General features: G+C 44.2%; 3 protein-coding genes and 2 non-coding genes across 5 annotated transcripts; 3 read left to right on the top strand and 2 right to left on the bottom strand.

The window, feature by feature from the left end:
* Nucleotides 1-3,274: 3,274 nt before the first annotated feature.
* Nucleotides 3,275-7,146, bottom strand: LOC124701100 (E3 ubiquitin-protein ligase SINAT5-like). Its single transcript, XM_047233147.1, has 3 exons — nt 6,898-7,146; nt 3,994-4,380; nt 3,275-3,841 (listed from the first exon to the last, which is right to left on the bottom strand). Exons 1-3 carry the CDS (start codon nt 7,144-7,146, stop codon nt 3,482-3,484), a joined length of 996 nt encoding a protein of 331 aa, XP_047089103.1. The 3' UTR covers nt 3,275-3,481.
* Nucleotides 7,147-9,726: 2,580 nt separating this feature from the next.
* Nucleotides 9,727-9,798, top strand: TRNAQ-CUG. The gene has a single exon. It is a non-coding gene; the product is annotated as a tRNA-Gln (tRNA).
* Nucleotides 9,799-10,099: 301 nt separating this feature from the next.
* LOC124694186 lies at nt 10,100-11,457 on the top strand. The gene is made up of 3 exons (XM_047227203.1): nt 10,100-10,399; nt 10,912-11,139; nt 11,242-11,457. The coding sequence occupies exons 1-3, from the start codon at nt 10,134-10,136 to the stop codon at nt 11,249-11,251; spliced, it is 504 nt and encodes a 167-aa protein (XP_047083159.1). The 5' UTR covers nt 10,100-10,133; the 3' UTR covers nt 11,252-11,457.
* Nucleotides 10,515-10,586, top strand: TRNAQ-CUG. Its single transcript has one exon. It is a non-coding gene; the product is annotated as a tRNA-Gln (tRNA).
* Nucleotides 11,458-11,925: 468 nt separating the features above from the next.
* Nucleotides 11,926-16,616, bottom strand: LOC124701099 (protein DEFECTIVE IN MERISTEM SILENCING 3-like). The gene is made up of 8 exons (XM_047233146.1): nt 16,449-16,616; nt 16,091-16,196; nt 15,880-15,994; nt 14,848-15,055; nt 14,533-14,724; nt 14,124-14,444; nt 13,236-13,464; nt 11,926-12,273 (listed from the first exon to the last, which is right to left on the bottom strand). The coding sequence occupies exons 2-8, from the start codon at nt 16,136-16,138 to the stop codon at nt 12,085-12,087; spliced, it is 1,302 nt and encodes a 433-aa protein (XP_047089102.1). The 5' UTR covers nt 16,139-16,196; nt 16,449-16,616; the 3' UTR covers nt 11,926-12,084.
* Between the last annotated feature and the right edge of the window lie 441 nt (nt 16,617-17,057).

Genomic DNA, 17,057 nt, shown 5'->3' with positions numbered 1-17,057 from the left:
CGGCCAGCCCCTCTCTCCCCTCTTTATATAGGTTGAGGCCCCAAGGTTAGGTCAAAAGAGTCCGAATAAGACCCCAACAAAACCTTCCAAGTGTCCAAACCTAGGGGGAGTGGGACTCCCCCTTTCCTTAGTGGGGTGGCCGGCCACCATGGTGGGGAGTCCACTTGGGACTCCTCCTCCCTTAGGTTGGCCGGCTAAGGTGGGTGGAGTCCCTCTGGGACTCCACCTTCCATCCTTATTTCTTCCGGACTTTTCTAGAACCTTCTAGAACCTTCCGTAGAACCTTCCGGATCATTTTAATTCACATAAAATGATATCCTATATATGAATCTTATTCTCCGGACCATTCCGGAACTCCTCGTGATGTCCGGGATCACATCCGGGACTCCGAACAAATATTCGAACTCCATTCCATATTCAAATTCTACCATTTCAACATCCAACTTTAAGTGTGTCACCCTACGGTTCGTGAACTATGCGGACATGGTTGAGTACTCACTCCGACCAATAACCAATAGCGGGATCTGGAGATCCATAATGGCTCCCACATATTCAACGATGACTTTAGTGATCGAATGAACCATTCACATACGATACCAATTCCCTTTGTCACGCGATATTTTACTTGTCCGAGGTTTGATCTTCGGTATTACTCTATACCTTGTTCAACCTCGTCTCCTGACAAGTACTCTTTACTCGTACCGTGGTATGTGGTCTCTTATGATCTTATTCATATGCTTGCAAGACATTAGACGACATTCCACCGAGAGGGCCCAGAGTATATCTATCCGTCATCGGGATGGACAAATCCCACTCGTTGATCCATATGCCTCAACTCATACTTTCCGGATACTTAATCCCACCTTTATAACCACCCATTTACGCAAGTGGCGTTTGATGTAATCAAAGTACCTTTCCGGTATAAGTGATTTACATGATCTCATGGTCATAAGGACTAGGTAACTATGTATCGAAAGCTTATAGCAAATAACTTAATGACGAGATCTTATGCTACGCTTAATTGGGTGTGTCCATTACATCATTCATACAATGATATAACCTTGTTATTAATAACATCCAATGTTCATGATTATGAAACTAATCATCCATTAATCAACAAGCTAGTTAAGAGGCATACTAGGGACTCTTTGTTTGTCTACATATCACACATGTACTAATGTTTCGGTTAATACAATTATAGCATGATATATAAACATTTATCATAAACATAAAGATATAAATAATAACCACTTTATTATTGCCTCTTAGGGCATATCTCCTTCAAGTTGATGGTCAAATAATAACTCAAAATGAGTGTGGGCCTTGCATAATGCAAAATTTTATACGAGCATATCCATAGCTCGATTGTAGCGAAACCAGAAGGCCCAGAGGAATTTACATAGTGTAAAATGCAGTTGTTCGCATTTCGGCCTTGGAGATGTCCAACACGTACAACATGACATGGAGATACAACACACAAAGGCTAGATGTTCCAAATAAGCCATTTCCTGATGTTGCTCATTCTCAAGATCTAGTCCAAACCAACCTATATAGAAGGTTCTTGTCTCTCGGACCTTCAAGCAAAGGAATTATTTGTTTGGGTGTGGGTGTGACTATCTAAGTACATGAACTCTTAGTTGTGCTCTCTTCCAATCCAAGTATATATCGTGCTCATGGAAGTAAACATAGTTGTCCTCCCACGGTCCCACCTAAACATACTTATGTAAAGGTGGGAAGAAATGGTCGATGTGAGGACTGGCGTGTGTTGAGCCTTTGAATGAGGTGTGCTCAAATATGATTTCACAACAATGAGTTCTACCAACTAGAAGATGTGGAACATTACATATAGTCCCTATGTGTTTGAAAACCCTAATATTTGCAGCTCTCATGTGTAAGAAACTCTGGATTCTAAGTGATGTTGGTGCTTGTTTAATTCACACTTCTTCAATGATGGTTTTTGCAAAAACAAGATTTACAGAATATGGGTAAAGTTCTCCTTCTCCATCCATGGATAATGGAGAAACTATATTAATGTTGGTTTTCCTCCATCATAAAAGGTAAACATGAGGGTGACTAGATAGAAGCGAAGCAAAGTACATAAACACTAAATGTTTAAAGTTGTGAGCCGAGTTGGATTTATCAATTTTAAGTTGGCCATGCAGTGCCTTTCATCTACAAAAGTACTACACTCTACATAAACATTGAGTACACATTTATTGTTGTAATTCCCTATTGGAGAAATGTTTTTCTGCGTGGATTATTTAATCCCAAGTATATAAATATAATTTTGTGCTTCGATAAACCCTATCTAGAAGAGTTACAACATTTGATGAATTCAAAAGATGACTATTGCAACTGACCCTTTTAGTTAAAGCTTATACTCTCAAACACATTTTGGGTCATGAATCCATTTGATCCAAAGGCCTATATTCAACATGGTAACCTAGTATATGGTTGGTTTTATATATGGATATTTAGAATAAGAGGAGACAGCAGAACTGGAAAGTAAACTATTTCACAAGAAGAAAAGGAAAATGAAAATAAGGTAAAATAGCCAGGGATTCTGACATTCTGTAGCCCGGAATATATAGAATTTCGAATTGATTTTTTGCATGGTTGTAGGATACATCATTGTCTATATCTAGACTTTTTCAGAATTTTATCTAAGTTGCAAATATGATTTTTGAATTTTTAAAAATAAAAGGCTCCCTGTAGCTCAGCCTCATTGTCCGCACTCCTCCAATCCCATCAAATATATAAATAACTCACACAAGAAAATACCGAAGATATGGGTATCCTTCAAAGTTTCTATAAAAAATCTTTGTACAAAAGACACCCTATTCCGGCACGAGATTCTTAATAGGAAATTACAGCACGACTGTGCCATTTGAGACAAAGTCAATGGCAAATTTGCCATTTGATACACGTTGCGTATCTTGATAAAGACATTAACATGTAACTTAAGTCACTAATCTATCATACAAGATTACCCTGGAGCAGAAGTCTATCACTAATCGAGCTGTCAAATGTCATGTAGATCAGCATTTCAAATCTCCATGTGCAGTTCTAATCCAAAGTGCTGATATCCACTAGGCCCCCACAATCCCACTCCAAAGTATATATATATATATATATACCCTATTTCAGTGTCAGCTTATAGCTTCAGTCTGACTTGCTAGAATCTGTATTACCACATCTCAAGTCGCAAGACTGATGACAGAGTTTGGTAAGAATGCAGTTTACTGCTGAAACACAGCTGAAGGCACCAGAGAGCTTGTTGAGCCAACCTGTAATAAGGTGTGGGATGCCATATATACAGAGTTTACTTTACAAGATCATCCTACCCTCCTAATTTCGCTGAACAAAGACAAAACCGTGAAACGTCGCCTCAGACCATACGAAAACAGTAGGGTATGGCAACAGGACGGCCGATATCCAGTCAAATGATATCAGATCCATTTTTTTGAATATTGTCCGTTGCTTAGCTACAGAGAATTGGTACGCAGGCGCCATCCGGTGTCTGCTGCTCCTTCCAGATCCGGCCGGTGATCCTCAGCTTCAGCTCCTTCCGGTCGCCCCCTGAGAAAAACAATGCCATGTTTCTCTGGATCAGGAGGCCATCGTGGCTGTCCCGCACCTTCCGGTGGCTGTCCCGGACACTCCTGGGGGTGCCCTCCCATACCATCTTCCTGCCATTGGCACCGACCTCGAGGCTGTAGCTGTAGTTCCTTGCCTCATTCTCATCCCCCATGAAACGAAGGAAGGCCATGTACACTGGTGCCATCCCAAGCTGGAAGGCCTCAAAGTGCAGGCAGAAGTACTGCCCGAAACAGTGAAACACCTACTCAAAATATACCAAACAAATGTATCAAGAATTCAAATGTATACAAGGTTACATTATACCAAGAACTACTGTATGTGGCGGATGATCTTATATCTAGGTATATTAAACCAAAGTGGAACAAGAGAAAACATTCTGCTATAAATACTTACCGTCAGCATCCAGGTGGCGTTTTCGACTTCTCTTGGGTTGGATTTGACGTATCTATGGTTGAATGTGCAGCCGCTGTGCATATCAACTTTGTGGTCATCCCTCAGATGGTTAACAAGGTAAGGGATATCACCGGTCACAGAACACTCAGAACCAGCGTAGGGGCAATTATATGGTCTAAAGCTGCACAGTGCTTCATGCTTTATCTTGCTGTAGTATGGGAAGATCTCTGGGCACCCCAAGGTGTAGTACTTACAGGGAAGCTCAAGCGATTCAGCTACTTTCTCCAGTGCCAAGCACCTGATATCACCGAGTTCTTGTCGGCAAGTAGGGCAACGATTATGTACCCTAGCTTTGCATGTGGAACACAAAGTGTGTCCATTTTGGCACTGTAAATGCAGTAAAAGGATTAGAGCCACGTCAAAAACTAGCATTACACAACACATGGAGCTTCCGTTCCACACAATTAGAGCATGTCTAACAGACCCCTTAAAAGGACCAAACCCGTATAATAACCGCCGAAATACGGGGTTGGGCTCTACCCGGCCGTCTAGCAGGCCCCGTAAAAAAGGCCCCGCGTCGATTTTTCCCGGTTTCGATTACGGGGCGGGTCTTCGCCCCCTACTTGTGCGGGGTGGGAGCGGGAATAGAGGGCCAAACCAGTATCCTCCCCTCCACTGCGCGCGAAGGGTTTCAGCGAAACCCAACCGCCGCCGCCGCGGCCCGACCTCCTCCGCCCCGCCCTTCCCGGCAACGACGCGGCCGGATCCCGCTGCCATGGATCCTCCGCAAGGGCCGCCGACCACCGGCGGTGCACATCCTTCGGCCGCGGTGGTTGATGTCCCTGTCGGAGGTCCGCCAAATGCCGGCGACGTGTCGGCCATGATCTCCGCCACCATCCCATCGAATAGGAAGAGGTTTCCGAAGCAATTCTTCGAAGCCCCTGCGGCGGCCGCAGCTCTGCCGGCCGTAGCCCCGCCGTCTGCCAAGAAGGAGGGCAGGATGAAGACGAAGGCGGCCGAGCCGAGGGGTGCCCCGCAGTCCAAGGTGAAGACAAAGGCAGTCAACCGCATCGGCCTCGCGCCTCCACCGTCTTCCAAGGCCACGGCCCCTCCTCCCTCCGTTCCGTCCGAGGCGACGCCCTCGCCGCCGCCACCCTACATGGACGTAGACAAGGTGTTCGATGTTGAGTCCACAACATCGTACATGGACATGCTCAACGAATCTGCGGTGGACTTGGACGCCGGCATCGATGCGTTCGATGGGGAGGGCAACGTCGAAGAGATTGATGACGAGGAGGAGGATGAGGGTGAAGAGGAGGTGGTTGAGGTTGATCTCGGCTGCCGCCGGTTCTTCCACGACGCCGAGCCACGCACGGCGAACTACGCCGAGATCGAAGACGCGATCTTGGTCCGTGCTTGGAGTAAGGTGGGGATGGATGCGTGCACCGGAGTGGACCAAGGCGGCAAGCGCTATTGGCAGCGCATCGAGAATATTCTGTTTTACGGGGTGGGGATACGGGTTCTGCTAGCTCGGACGAGTTTTTGGCCGGTGAAAACTGAATACAGGGTCCCTCTACTCGCGTTTTAAGGGGCAGAAAAATACGGAGCCTGTTAGACATGCTCTTAGGTCCCTCCAACATACAGCTAGATCTGCTATTACCAATAACTTTCCACATGTTAATTTCATAACCCCGTATATGATCCCGTACATCTGTTCCTGTTTAAAATATAGTTCATTTTTTTGCAAAACAAAAAGAGTTCGTTTGATATTCAACTCTAACACTGACGACTGAATTATTTTGGAAAATTATGGAGCCTGCACATTAGTATTTCTGCTCCCTGGCGCAGCGGAATCGCCACCATCGGATCTGGAACGCGTGGCAGGGATGGCAACTTCGGAAAGTTGCCAGCTTGTTATACTGACAAGTGGCAGCTCTGGGTTGGGTCGCGCCATATGGCAGTCGTGCGCGATTAGGGTCCATTTTTTTGTACAACTGCGACTATGATTGCGTAAGTGCATATATTCAGATTGATCTATTATACACCACTATATAGGTTAAATGCAGGAATTTCTAAGATAAGTTGATTTGATTGGCCTGCACTCCAGTTTGTGTCCCCCAACTAAGAGGGCTGGTCAGAAATTCACAATCATGTGAAGAGAATAAAATGCAATTCGAAACTAAGGCCTTGTTTACTTCTCTCGTATTTTTCTTTCCAATAGGTATGGGGATGGGAGGGGATTTGGTGTTCACCCAATCCCCTCAAATACCCCTCCCCAAAAATACAGTAGTATGATGGAGAGTTTTTGATTTAGGCAAAAAATGTGGGGATGGGAGGGGATATCTCGGGATTATTTGGTTCAAAACCGGAGAAGTAAACGGACTAGTGGGGATTTTCCGGGATACGAAATAATCCCCTCCCATCCCCATAAATACCTTAGAAGTAAACAAGGCCTAAATGTAACGAGGTTTGTGAATACTCAACTCCCACAGTTTATTAGTAGCATGTAGCACCAATTTCTGCTCAGTATTCAACTACAATTTTGACAGGCTAGAAGCCATCTGATAGCTTGGTCGTCTATAAGACTTAATTCCTACCTTTTCTTACTCGTCTACATAGCAGGAAAGGAACAATAACGCAAGGAATGAACAAGTCACCCAAATTATCCCAGCGTAGGAGGATTGAGGAACGAGAGTCAACCCACAGTCACTACGCCAATATCCCCACAAATTTGATGCTAGTTGAAAGTAATTTCGTGTTTATCCACGCCCGATTTCCCAAACCCACATCCCCATTCGAGCCCAAGAACCGCCGAAGACAGAATCACAGCCGTACTACTCCATAGCGCGCCGTCGCAAAAATTGGGAAATCAAGAACCTTGTTGGGGGAGCAAAATCAAAGAACCTGGTGGATCGGCGGGTACATGGAGTTGGTGCAGACGGGGCACTCGAGCAGCTCGTGCACGCTGCTCCCCGGCGCGACCATGCCTCCCGCGCCGCCGCCGCCGCCGCCCTTGGGGTTGGGGAACGGGGCGGGCCTGGAGGAGGCGGAGGCGGAGGTGATGTGCGGGTGGAGGGTGGCGAGGCCGACGTCGTCCGCCGCGTCCATGGCGGCGTCGGGCAGCGACAGGCACTCGACGCTGTCGACGTCCATGGCGCGCGCGCGCGCGCACGGCCGCCTCCGCCCCGCCCGCCGACGGACAGCAAGCGCGTCGACGTTCGCGCGCGCGATCCCGGTCCTCCGGTGTGTGGGCGGGGGAGCGCTGCGCTTCCGGCGCTTTGTGGGAGCTGCGCGGGGGAGGCGGGGCTCGCGCCGCGGATTCCGGGGCGGTTCTTGTCTAAGAAAAGCGCGCGCGGGGGCCAATGGAGCTGCACGACCGCACGAGCAGTCTGGGATTAGGATCTAGGTGAGGGACGAGGGGAGCTACGGCTAGTGCTATTATTCACGGTGTGGCAGCAGCAAGCAATCATGCGCGAATTTGTATGGTAGCCACGTCTGTTCCAATTTTGTTCTCAATCTGTTGCCATGGCACCATGTTAGTTGCCACTATTCGTCTCGTCGAGGCAGGGACCAATCTTGGAAATACACCGTCGACTGATGTCACTTCTAAATGTTCTTTGTGTACTTGCATATTGTTAAGAGAATCTTTTTTTGCTATGAGAATCCGTAAAACATTATTGGTGGTACCTTGATACCAATGATTTACATGCTATAACTCCGCGGTGGGCATATTTGTCTCTCTTCCACTTCTCCCCACCAATCTTGCTCTTGTCTTCTACCTTGATTTTTCCGATGCCTCATCTCCCTCTTCTCTCCTCCAGCTTTGCCGGTCGAAGAGGAGGGAGATACGTGCTCGGCCACTTCCCCTGCTCTACACAACATTCACGCTTAGTGCTAGGTTTTGATTGTACATTCCTTCTTTTGTGGATAAAAAATAGGAGAATGGATCTAGATTTGCACTTAGTTTATATTCTCCTCCGTTTTCTGCGAACAATGATGTGCGACGAGGCAGATGTACCAAATGTACTTGGAGTGGTTCACATGCCTTTTATCTCTTTGCCAGATCCATGACGATGCTCGGATGTGTCTGGCATAGCTCCCCTCATTTTCCTTTCTATAATAATCACGTGTTCATCTTCATCAATCATTCTGGACCATCCAAAACTTCTTTCGCCGATCTGCATTTCTAGGTGGAGACCATCATCAAGGTCGAGAAGGGCACATTTATGCTCGAACTTGCGGTCCATTTTATGATCATGGATATGTGGGGATGTGCTTAAGTGAAGCTTGTGGGGCGGGGGGGGGGGGTGAGCCTTCACCAAGCGAGCATGAACGTCACCATCAAGGTAAGTTAAATGTTTTTTTGCTTGGTACCAAAGCTTGAGTGTCCAAAACCATGTCTGGACCGGTTGCAGGAAAGGTAACGAGCATATTTCTTTGGGCATATAAAAGGGAGTCTTCTACCCCACTAGAGGGAGGCTCTTGTATCTAGGTTCTCCCCTATTTTGTGCATCAAAGATCCTCCTCCAAAGCATTAATCTCTATTCTATGTGAGGGAAAATAATCTCAGGGATCTAAAACTCATTTGTTGACCTTCTTCATTGTTCACCTCCTCTTCACTCACTCTATTGCATGAGTTTTTCATTTTTATTTTAGTAAAACTTGGGATGATGGATTTGAGCACAAGTTGCTTTGATTTGCATTTGTTTCATTGGTCTGAGCTCTCTGGGTCAATTGTTCGGAGTGAGAGAGTGAAAGGTTGTTGCTTTCGGAGGCAACTATCTCCTAGACGGTTTGGTGTTTGTTACCTTGCTTACCTATTTGTGAAGATTTTGAAGAGGCCCGAGTGGCCGAATAATTTGTGAAGCTTACCATGTACAAGATGGAGGAAGAAGCTAGGGGGAGCTCGTATTTTTCTCGGTGAAGAAGGCTATGTCCTTGTGACCGTGTGGAGTATTTGGCACAACCTCTCCAATTGTGAGTAGAATATCAATGGATATTTGAATTCCAGGTAAACATCAGTTGTCTCTATCTTACATTTTGTAGTCCACACTAGCTCTATTTTATATATATTATGCATCATTTGAATTTCTTACTAATTTTACTTCTAATTGCCTATCTTGTTTAGTAAGATTTTTCTGGTGCAATTAGTTTAGTGTATACCATACTTTGAGTTCGTGTTTGTCAAAATTAGACTACTGTAACTTTTTTCCTTAGGATTATGCCAATCCATAATATTATCAAAACGCCTATTTCCCCCCCCCCCCCCCCCCACCCGCACCACTAGGGGATATTCTAGCTCCTTTGAGTATGTTTTCTTTAATCAATGTCTCAGTACCTCGCGGTTTGATAGTCAGCTTAATTAGATTGTTTATAAAATTATGTTATATATTTGTTGAGGAGTCACCAATAAATGTCCGAGTACTAAAATTTGATCTAAGTTGTGCATGTCGAGATGGGTGGCAGAGAAGGAGCACACACATGAGGTACTCCTAATCTACATGTCGTCGCGACTGCTTGAAGAACATTTGATAGAACTAAAGAAATCCAACTCGCACTATATTACCAATTCGAGATTAAACTTAGGCCCAACCTCGTGTCATACATTATGAATTGTCCTTTTAAAGGTTTTCTCGGGATTATTTGGTCAATGGTCCATAGGCCTAAAGCCAGGGCCAGCAGGGTCTGCGTAAATGGTTTATATGTAGGTTGTAGGTGGCAATAATCAAATCAGGTTCTATGGTCTAGCGGTTAGGACATTGGACTCTGAATCCAGTAACCCGAGTTCAATTCTCGGTAGAACCTGTTTTTGATTTATATTTTTTTCGCCACATGGACGGTATGACTTCTCACGTCAAGATAACAACAATCTTTTTGCTTCTAAAAAAAACAATCTTTTTGAGGTAACCAGTGTTTTTTAAAACAGTTCAGAGACGAAAAACTGATTAAATCCGCCCAAAAAATCACCCACCATGCATTATCCTCACCACAAGCCTCCGTCCCGACCACGTGGTTCCCAGTTCATCGTCCAATCTTTCTCTACCTCCCCCAATTTTCTCCTCCATTTCTTCTTCTTTCTCCCCTGGCTCCATCTCCAGGGAGGGAGAGCACACAGGGAGTGTGGCATAGACACGCCAGCAATGGCGGCCTCCCTCTGGCTGCTACAGCTCCCCGCTCCTCCTCTCCACAACGCTGTCTTCTCCTCGACCAGCCACTCCTCATCTCCACTTCTGCACAGGAAGCACGCACCAACCAGAGCCAGAGGCAGCCTTGTATGCAGCTCAAATGGTAGCTCATCGTCTTCTTCCGTTGTGACCAAAGACCAAGAGGGAGCAGCAGAGGCGACCTCCCCTGCTCCTGCTCCTGCACCTGTCAGCTATGATTACAGGGATGACCCCAACTTCAGGTACATGCTTCCGTTCAGGTCTAGTGAATTATACTGTCTCAAATTCACTGGAAAGTATGATTATGCAAGTGATGAATAAATTATAAACCGTGAAGACGATTATCTATCAGAAAATGGTTCTATGGTCTAGCGGTTAGGACATTGGACTCTGAATCCAGTAACCCGAGTTCAATTCTCGGTAGAACCTAATTTTCTTTGTTTTTTTGTTACCACTGTTGTAGTTCGTGTATAGCTGAGTCACATCCTGTTTGACAACTTTTTGCTAAACCTCTTTTTTTTTTTCGTTTCCACTTGCGGAGTCACATCTTGTTTGGCAACTTCTGCTAAACTGAATTTACCATTCCATTTCTTTTGAGAAACCGTAACTTGTAAAAAACTGCTGATGTAAACTATAAACTGCTGAATTTACCGATAAGTCTGTAAATTCATCTTCAGTTGGATTTTTATATGGTGTGTTTCCAATTTCAAATAGCTTGTACTTGATGAAATGATGATATGCTGACCGTGCTTAGGGGGTGCAAGGGCTGCGGCCGGGAGGAAACGGAGCGGGGCTGCAATGGCGAAGGGCGGATCATGGGCGGCATAGCCGCCGTCCCCTTGTTCGGCTGGTGGCCGATCAAGGCCTACCGGCCGTGCCCTGGCTTCGTCGCCTCCGGCGGCCGGTACAGGCGCTACGGCCAGAGCATGGACGATGTTATAGCCGGCAAGGGAAGAAAAGTCCCTTCCAGCAGCAACAAAAGGTGCGTCTAATGACTGAAAAGCACACGTCCACAATTCGTTTTCGTTTGCAAGCAGATGTCCATTGAATCCAGGGAGATCTTATTCGCATTTGCAATTTGCAGTGACAAGTAATTCAGACCCAAGGAACTGTGGTGCATGCTGAAGACAGGAAGAGGGACTGGTTCAACTCTTCAGATTTTTATTTCTCGGTCTTGACATTGTCTAGCTAGGTCAGATTCTTCGAGCGGTGTTTGTAGCTCCGATTCGACGGTTCCATCTTGCAAGCGATTACAGGGAACTTGTGGAATTGTATTGCACCCTGCTGGTTGCTTTCGACACAAGGACAAGGTTGCCTCATGAAAAACTGTGTTCTACTGATATCAAAACCTTATTCTATGGTTTCTGCTGTGTCATGACAAAAAATCGATGCCAAATTTCAACAAGCAAAACGATAACCAATGTAATCATCAGATCAGCCAATGCAGCTAAGACGTATCAAGAATGGTTACTCCTTAGTAATCTAGGCTGCTTCACTGATAAATTCACTGATTTGTTACATCATGTTTCATACATGATTGGAGGGAACAAAAGCTCCTGCCATCTTCCAGCAGGAAGGTTCAGGAACAAAACAATCAGCTAGTGAAGAAACAAGACAACACTTTCCCTGTTGCTTGAAATCTTCTCCAGAATTCGGTTAGGTTGGACCTTTTCTATCACCTTCTCTTCTCTTTTGAAAGGTGCGCAAAAGAAGTGAAGGGGAAAAACTAACAAAATAAGACATCCGTTTCAAACAGCCAGAGACCAACTCATGAACAGAAGTCAGTTCTGTACTAACTTTTTGCATCTCTACTGTGCACTAGAAACTAGCTTCAAGAACATCGCAAAACGAAGTTGGTTTAGCAGGAACGAAACCAGCACATGCAATACTCCCAGCACAAGAAAATTGCATGTGAACATTTATACTGTCAGCGCATGTGAGGGGGCTTGGCTGCAAATGAACTGTTTCCAGGAGTTCCTGCAAACGGGTTACTTCTAGGAGTTGCTGCAAACGGGCTTCCAGGAGATGCTGCAAAGTGGTTACTTCCACGAGTTGCTGAAAACGGATTACTTCCTGGAGTTGCTGGTGAGCGATTTGTTGGCGAAACCTGCACCCTCTGCAGAAAAGAAATCGCATCAGGTCCATTGGCATGTTCAGTATTTTTCATCATTTACTTAAATATGGAAAATAAAAAATGATATCTGCCTGTCCTAGTGAAGTTGCATTTTTTTAGTAAGTTGGATGGGTAGAACTCCTGAGACTATGAAAATCAAGTGAAGAATATAAATCTCTTGCAGCTCTTGTATGACATACTGCATGAGAGCATCAAGTATTTCTCTTTTTTACTGAGAGAAAAAAAGGTATCTTGGTATATCTACAAGAGACTTGGGAAGAATGTAACACTGATCAATAACGATTTGCCCCATAACTCCTGCTTTCATAAGTTGGAGTATGTTACATTACTATGCAGCACCTTAAAATTTGGTTTCAACGAACCGGCAATTGTTAATAAACTTCGAGGTAGATAAAGCCAAGTATGGGAGAACCAAGTGTGTTTCCATCCTCAAAAACAATGATTAATCCACATAAATACACGAATCAAATATACCAGACTATTAGTATCCTCCAATCATGTTATTACATGAATTGTGTGTAGATGCTCCATAAGTATCATTCTGAAACCAACAGATAACTGATGCAACATGTGAAGGCTGAATATGGCAGTGCTATTGTTGTGTCATTTCTACCACAGAGAACAGATGAGGAAAAGGTGATCACTGTTTTTCATTTCTATTTTTCTAACGGACCACTCTGACTCACCCCTCCTGTTCAGCAGGCAGCTGTGGCCAAGATGCACCACAAAAATTTCAGAGCATAATAAACCTTACATGAACTACATTGAAATACCACATCTCAGAGAAAGATAACCAGTACGAGCTGCGGAAGCTAAAATTTGTGCATACATCATGTTGCATTGTATTGCTGCCTTATGTGGGTTTTTATTTTTATTTTTTGCGAAAGGCTGCCTTATGTAGTAGCTGAAGTTTCGAGGAGAAAAGAAAGGAACTGCGAATGCACCTTTGCCACCGGTGGTGAAATGAGACGACTGTCCATAAGTTGTTGCTTTAGATTGGCGAATAAGTCCTTAACTTGCTTTAACAGCTCTTCCTCTCTTTTTAAATCCTCAACAAGCCTTTCCTTCTCCCAGTTCTTCAGTTTAACTTGATATTCCATTTGAGTGGTACTTCCATGTGTGCTTGAATCCACAAGGCTTGCAGTTACAGTAAATTTCACTTCTACATTTTTCCTACAAATGTCACTTATAATCATCAAGAAAGAGTGATGACCTAAATTTTAGTACAAAAAGAGCAATACGTATACATCAGGGTAACGTAACAATAGAGAGTAGGATTTCTCTTTTGAGAACAAAGAGAACTACAAGCTGCATTTCATAACGATTATTAATAAACAGGCAGAGTAACTGCAGATCCTTGATAGTTTTGCTTACTGTATAGATCTTACTGGAATCGACATTACTGTCTTATTTCAGCTGTAACAAGTGTGATAAACTGAGCTTGTGAAAGATAATCCTGTTTTTTATTGAATACTCCATCTGTCCCAACGCAGATGGCGCCTTTGTTTTACATGTTTTAACTTTGACCAATATAACACGTGTTACTTGTTATAAAAATTATACCACTAAAAACTTTATATGGATACGAATTTATAATGGTATAATTTACATGAAATATAGTCGTTTTTGTTGGTCAAATTGATGGTCAAACTTAGAACTCAAAAAACATGTGTGCCACCTAAATAGGGACAGAGTATAGGTTTTTACAGGCAGTGAAATGTCTAGAGTTATGATAAGACTCACTAATCAGGAGAATCTGCAAAACTCAAACACTGTCATCCATCATCAACATTATGAAGAAATCTAAAGGGATGAAATTCATATTTGTGTACCTATCACCAAGGCAGAATGAACCATTAGGCCTGAATATACCACCATCCAGAGAAATGGCACCATCATTTATCAAGGGAATAGCACTTCGTAGATCAGCTGTAGTTTTATAAACTTGCAAATGAGAAAACAAACTGTAAAACAAAGTCTCCCTAAGGCCATGGCCATTGGGTGTGAGATAACTCAAGTATGCCTCGTCCATATCTATCATATTTACTGCGAAACCAAGAAAGCCAGGAGGAGCCTCCCCGCTAGGCAACCTTGGTTTATGCAGTATAAGATGTCTCTGTCTATCATCAATCATAACTTTTCCAGAAAAAGGCCTGCAGAGTGTAGTAGTGTATAATGTTAAAGTGTTCACACAGTCTGAGTCCAATAGAGAATAGAAGAATTTAATATTTAGAATGGCACCTTATGTTTTCAAGACAGAACACGGTGAACCTCCCATCGAGAGGCCTTCCAATTGTGCCAGCAAGTCGATGAATACCTTCTTTCTTATCAATGATGCCTTTGTTGTCATATATTTCAAGATCCTTGATGCAATTATAAGTCTTGCAAACGAGGCCAAGCATATTGTCTATTCCCAAGTACTCTGACAGTAGGCTATCACAAATTTGCAAGAAGAAAATGATAACATCAAACGTAGACAAACAAGCATATCGTGTGAAGTAAATTAGCACCAACAGAGACGCTAAACCCAATAGAAAACAAAGATAAACAACTGACCTGCTTAGATTATCATCATTTACTTTTCCCAAGGTAGCCACAACACCAAGGACATCTTTCATTATTTGCGTTTGTTCATACTTGCGCAGATGGCATACAAGCGAAGCCGCTGTCTTTTCCTGATTAAGTATGCTTTGAATAACAAGCGTCTCAGCTTCTTGAACAGATGTACCATTATTTGCAATTACCACCCCCTTTCCAAGTTTAACTGACAGAAGTTCCAGGAAACAGCGTAAATAGGGGCGATAGATTTAAGAAAGAATAGGACAACTATTGTATGATGATTTGAAATTACATCACCCTTTCCAAGTTACCGTCAAAAGTTCTAGGGTTCAGCATATAAATAGGGGCAATAGATCGAGAAAAGTAGATGACAGCTCTGACTTCCTTTTATAAAATTGGCACAAGGGCATCATGTGAAAATACTACTCATAGCCAATTGTGTCTTTTGTGCATCTCAGGTGTACACTGAATTTAAAGTTGGAAAACTGCATAGATGTATAAAAAGCTCTTCACTGGTAGCAGATTTTCTGGAGAACATTTCTATACTTGTTTGTGCATGTCCTTTTATAGCACGGCATTTTTAGATTCTCAAAATGATGTTTAAGGTTTAGGGCATTTTTAGATTGTCAAAATGATGTTCGTTTTACAGGACATGCACCCTAATAGCAAGCGTGTAATTGCACACCATCTTATCAGCTATTTGATACACCATCAATTCAGGATTCAGCACTTGCAAGGATAGTCATTCAAGTCTGAACGCTGTGAGTTTCTCTGAATAGGATAATGTTAACATCATTTGAAACGACGCTACACGCGAGTTTTGGCAAATAGAGTACATAAATGATAAGAGTTCAACTATTACTCCCTCTGGTTCAGTAACAATTACATGCGCACCTGTTAAACTGAACCGGGGGGAGTACCAAGAACTAGACAGCTTAATGTTTGACTAATTGTCTGCCAGATGGAATCTGTCCACTTCATTCTCAAACAAAGAACAAGCCAATTTGACGAACACAGAAAACATCTTACTTCTCAGGTCGGCTATGGACTCTTGGACGGTGTTGATCTCGGACTTGAGGAACCTGATGTTCTCCTCATGGTGGTTGACCTTGAGCCCCAGCCTATGCAGCTCGTCCTGCAACACCTGCAAAGCACATCCAGTCATCCACCAAGATGTAGCCTCACTGCATTGGACGAAAACCAGAACTGAACCGGGGGAAGTGGAGCCCGAAAGGCGCACCTTGTCGTTGAACTCAAAGGTCTGCTGCGTCAGCGGGGTAGTCTCCATGCTGGTGCTGCGTTCTGCAGGTCGAGCCGCCACGCCACACTAATAAGTGATGGAAAAGCTGCAGAGGAATTGAGAAGAGACGGGAGTCAGAAACCCCCAAATACGGCAAGAATTTAGGTGCAGCGCCGACGGATAGTTGAGGAGGAAATAGGGTTTTCGCAAGCTGAAAATGGAGATGGCAGATAGCAGGACAAAGCGGATGCGGAGACGGCCTCCCGGACCCTGGGCGGAGCCCGCGGGAGTCCGAAGAGAACCCACGGCATTACTGGGGGAGCGTGCGGAGGTCTTCTGTAGGAGGAAGAAAACTCACCTCGGCACCATCGTCGCTGGGAGCTGAGGTCGCCGGCGACGCGGCGAGCAGGGAGGGAGGGAGGGACGGGCAGACTGAGATCAGCGTTGGCAGGAAGGCCAATAGGCAGAGACGAGAGGGCTTGGTTTGGGGATGAAGCTCCAGGGTCAGGGAGGGTTTGCCCGATCAGATCTACTCCGGTTGGACTGTCTTCTTCTACCCCTCCACATTAACTCCACGTGAATACCTCCATTCCAATGAACTAGGAAGTTTGTCTATGGTGTGGCATTTTTTTTAAAAAAATGGTGTTTTTAGATTTAAGAGTGTGGGATTCTTTTTCAAAAATAGCTGAAGAAACATCTAAAACTCGACCGCGCCTTTGGTTTCAATATCGTTGGTTACAATTTTATAGAAATAATACAATATTTGGGTTGCTAAAGTATCGCGGCAGTGCCAGTGAAATAGGCGGCGAATGGTTTGGTGCTTTTGTGTCTAGATCGTTGGTTAAAATATTGTAGAAATGAAACAATATATGGGTTGCTCAAGTACGGTAGAAGTGTCGATGAAATAGGTGGCGAATGGTGGAATGCTTTTGTTTTCGGTGTTACTACAAAAGGAAATGGTAGTATT

Source organism: Lolium rigidum, chromosome 3 (assembly GCF_022539505.1).
Source record: "Lolium rigidum isolate FL_2022 chromosome 3, APGP_CSIRO_Lrig_0.1, whole genome shotgun sequence".
Taxonomy (NCBI): domain Eukaryota; kingdom Viridiplantae; phylum Streptophyta; class Magnoliopsida; order Poales; family Poaceae; genus Lolium; species Lolium rigidum.
This window is presented reverse-complemented; position numbering and strand designations above follow the sequence as displayed.

Coding starts and splice junctions, on each gene's coding strand:
- LOC124701100 (XM_047233147.1), bottom strand. CDS start 7,146: ATGGACGTCGACAGCGTCGAGTGCCTGTCGCTGCCCGACGCCGCCATG. Junction 4,381..6,897: donor TGTACCCGCCGATCCACCAG/GTTCTTTGATTT, acceptor CTGCATTTACAG/TGCCAAAATGGACACACTTT. Junction 3,842..3,993: donor ACGCCACCTGGATGCTGACG/GTAAGTATTTAT, acceptor TATTTTGAGTAG/GTGTTTCACTGTTTCGGGCA.
- LOC124701099 (XM_047233146.1), bottom strand. CDS start 16,138: ATGGAGACTACCCCGCTGACGCAGCAGACCTTTGAGTTCAACGACAAG. Junction 15,056..15,879: donor GTCCATAGCCGACCTGAGAA/GTAAGATGTTTT, acceptor AACTTCTGTCAG/TTAAACTTGGAAAGGGGGTG. Junction 14,725..14,847: donor AATGATGATAATCTAAGCAG/GTCAGTTGTTTA, acceptor AATTTGTGATAG/CCTACTGTCAGAGTACTTGG.
- LOC124694186 (XM_047227203.1), top strand. CDS start 10,134: ATGGCGGCCTCCCTCTGGCTGCTACAGCTCCCCGCTCCTCCTCTCCAC. Junction 10,400..10,911: donor AGGGATGACCCCAACTTCAG/GTACATGCTTCC, acceptor GACCGTGCTTAG/GGGGTGCAAGGGCTGCGGCC.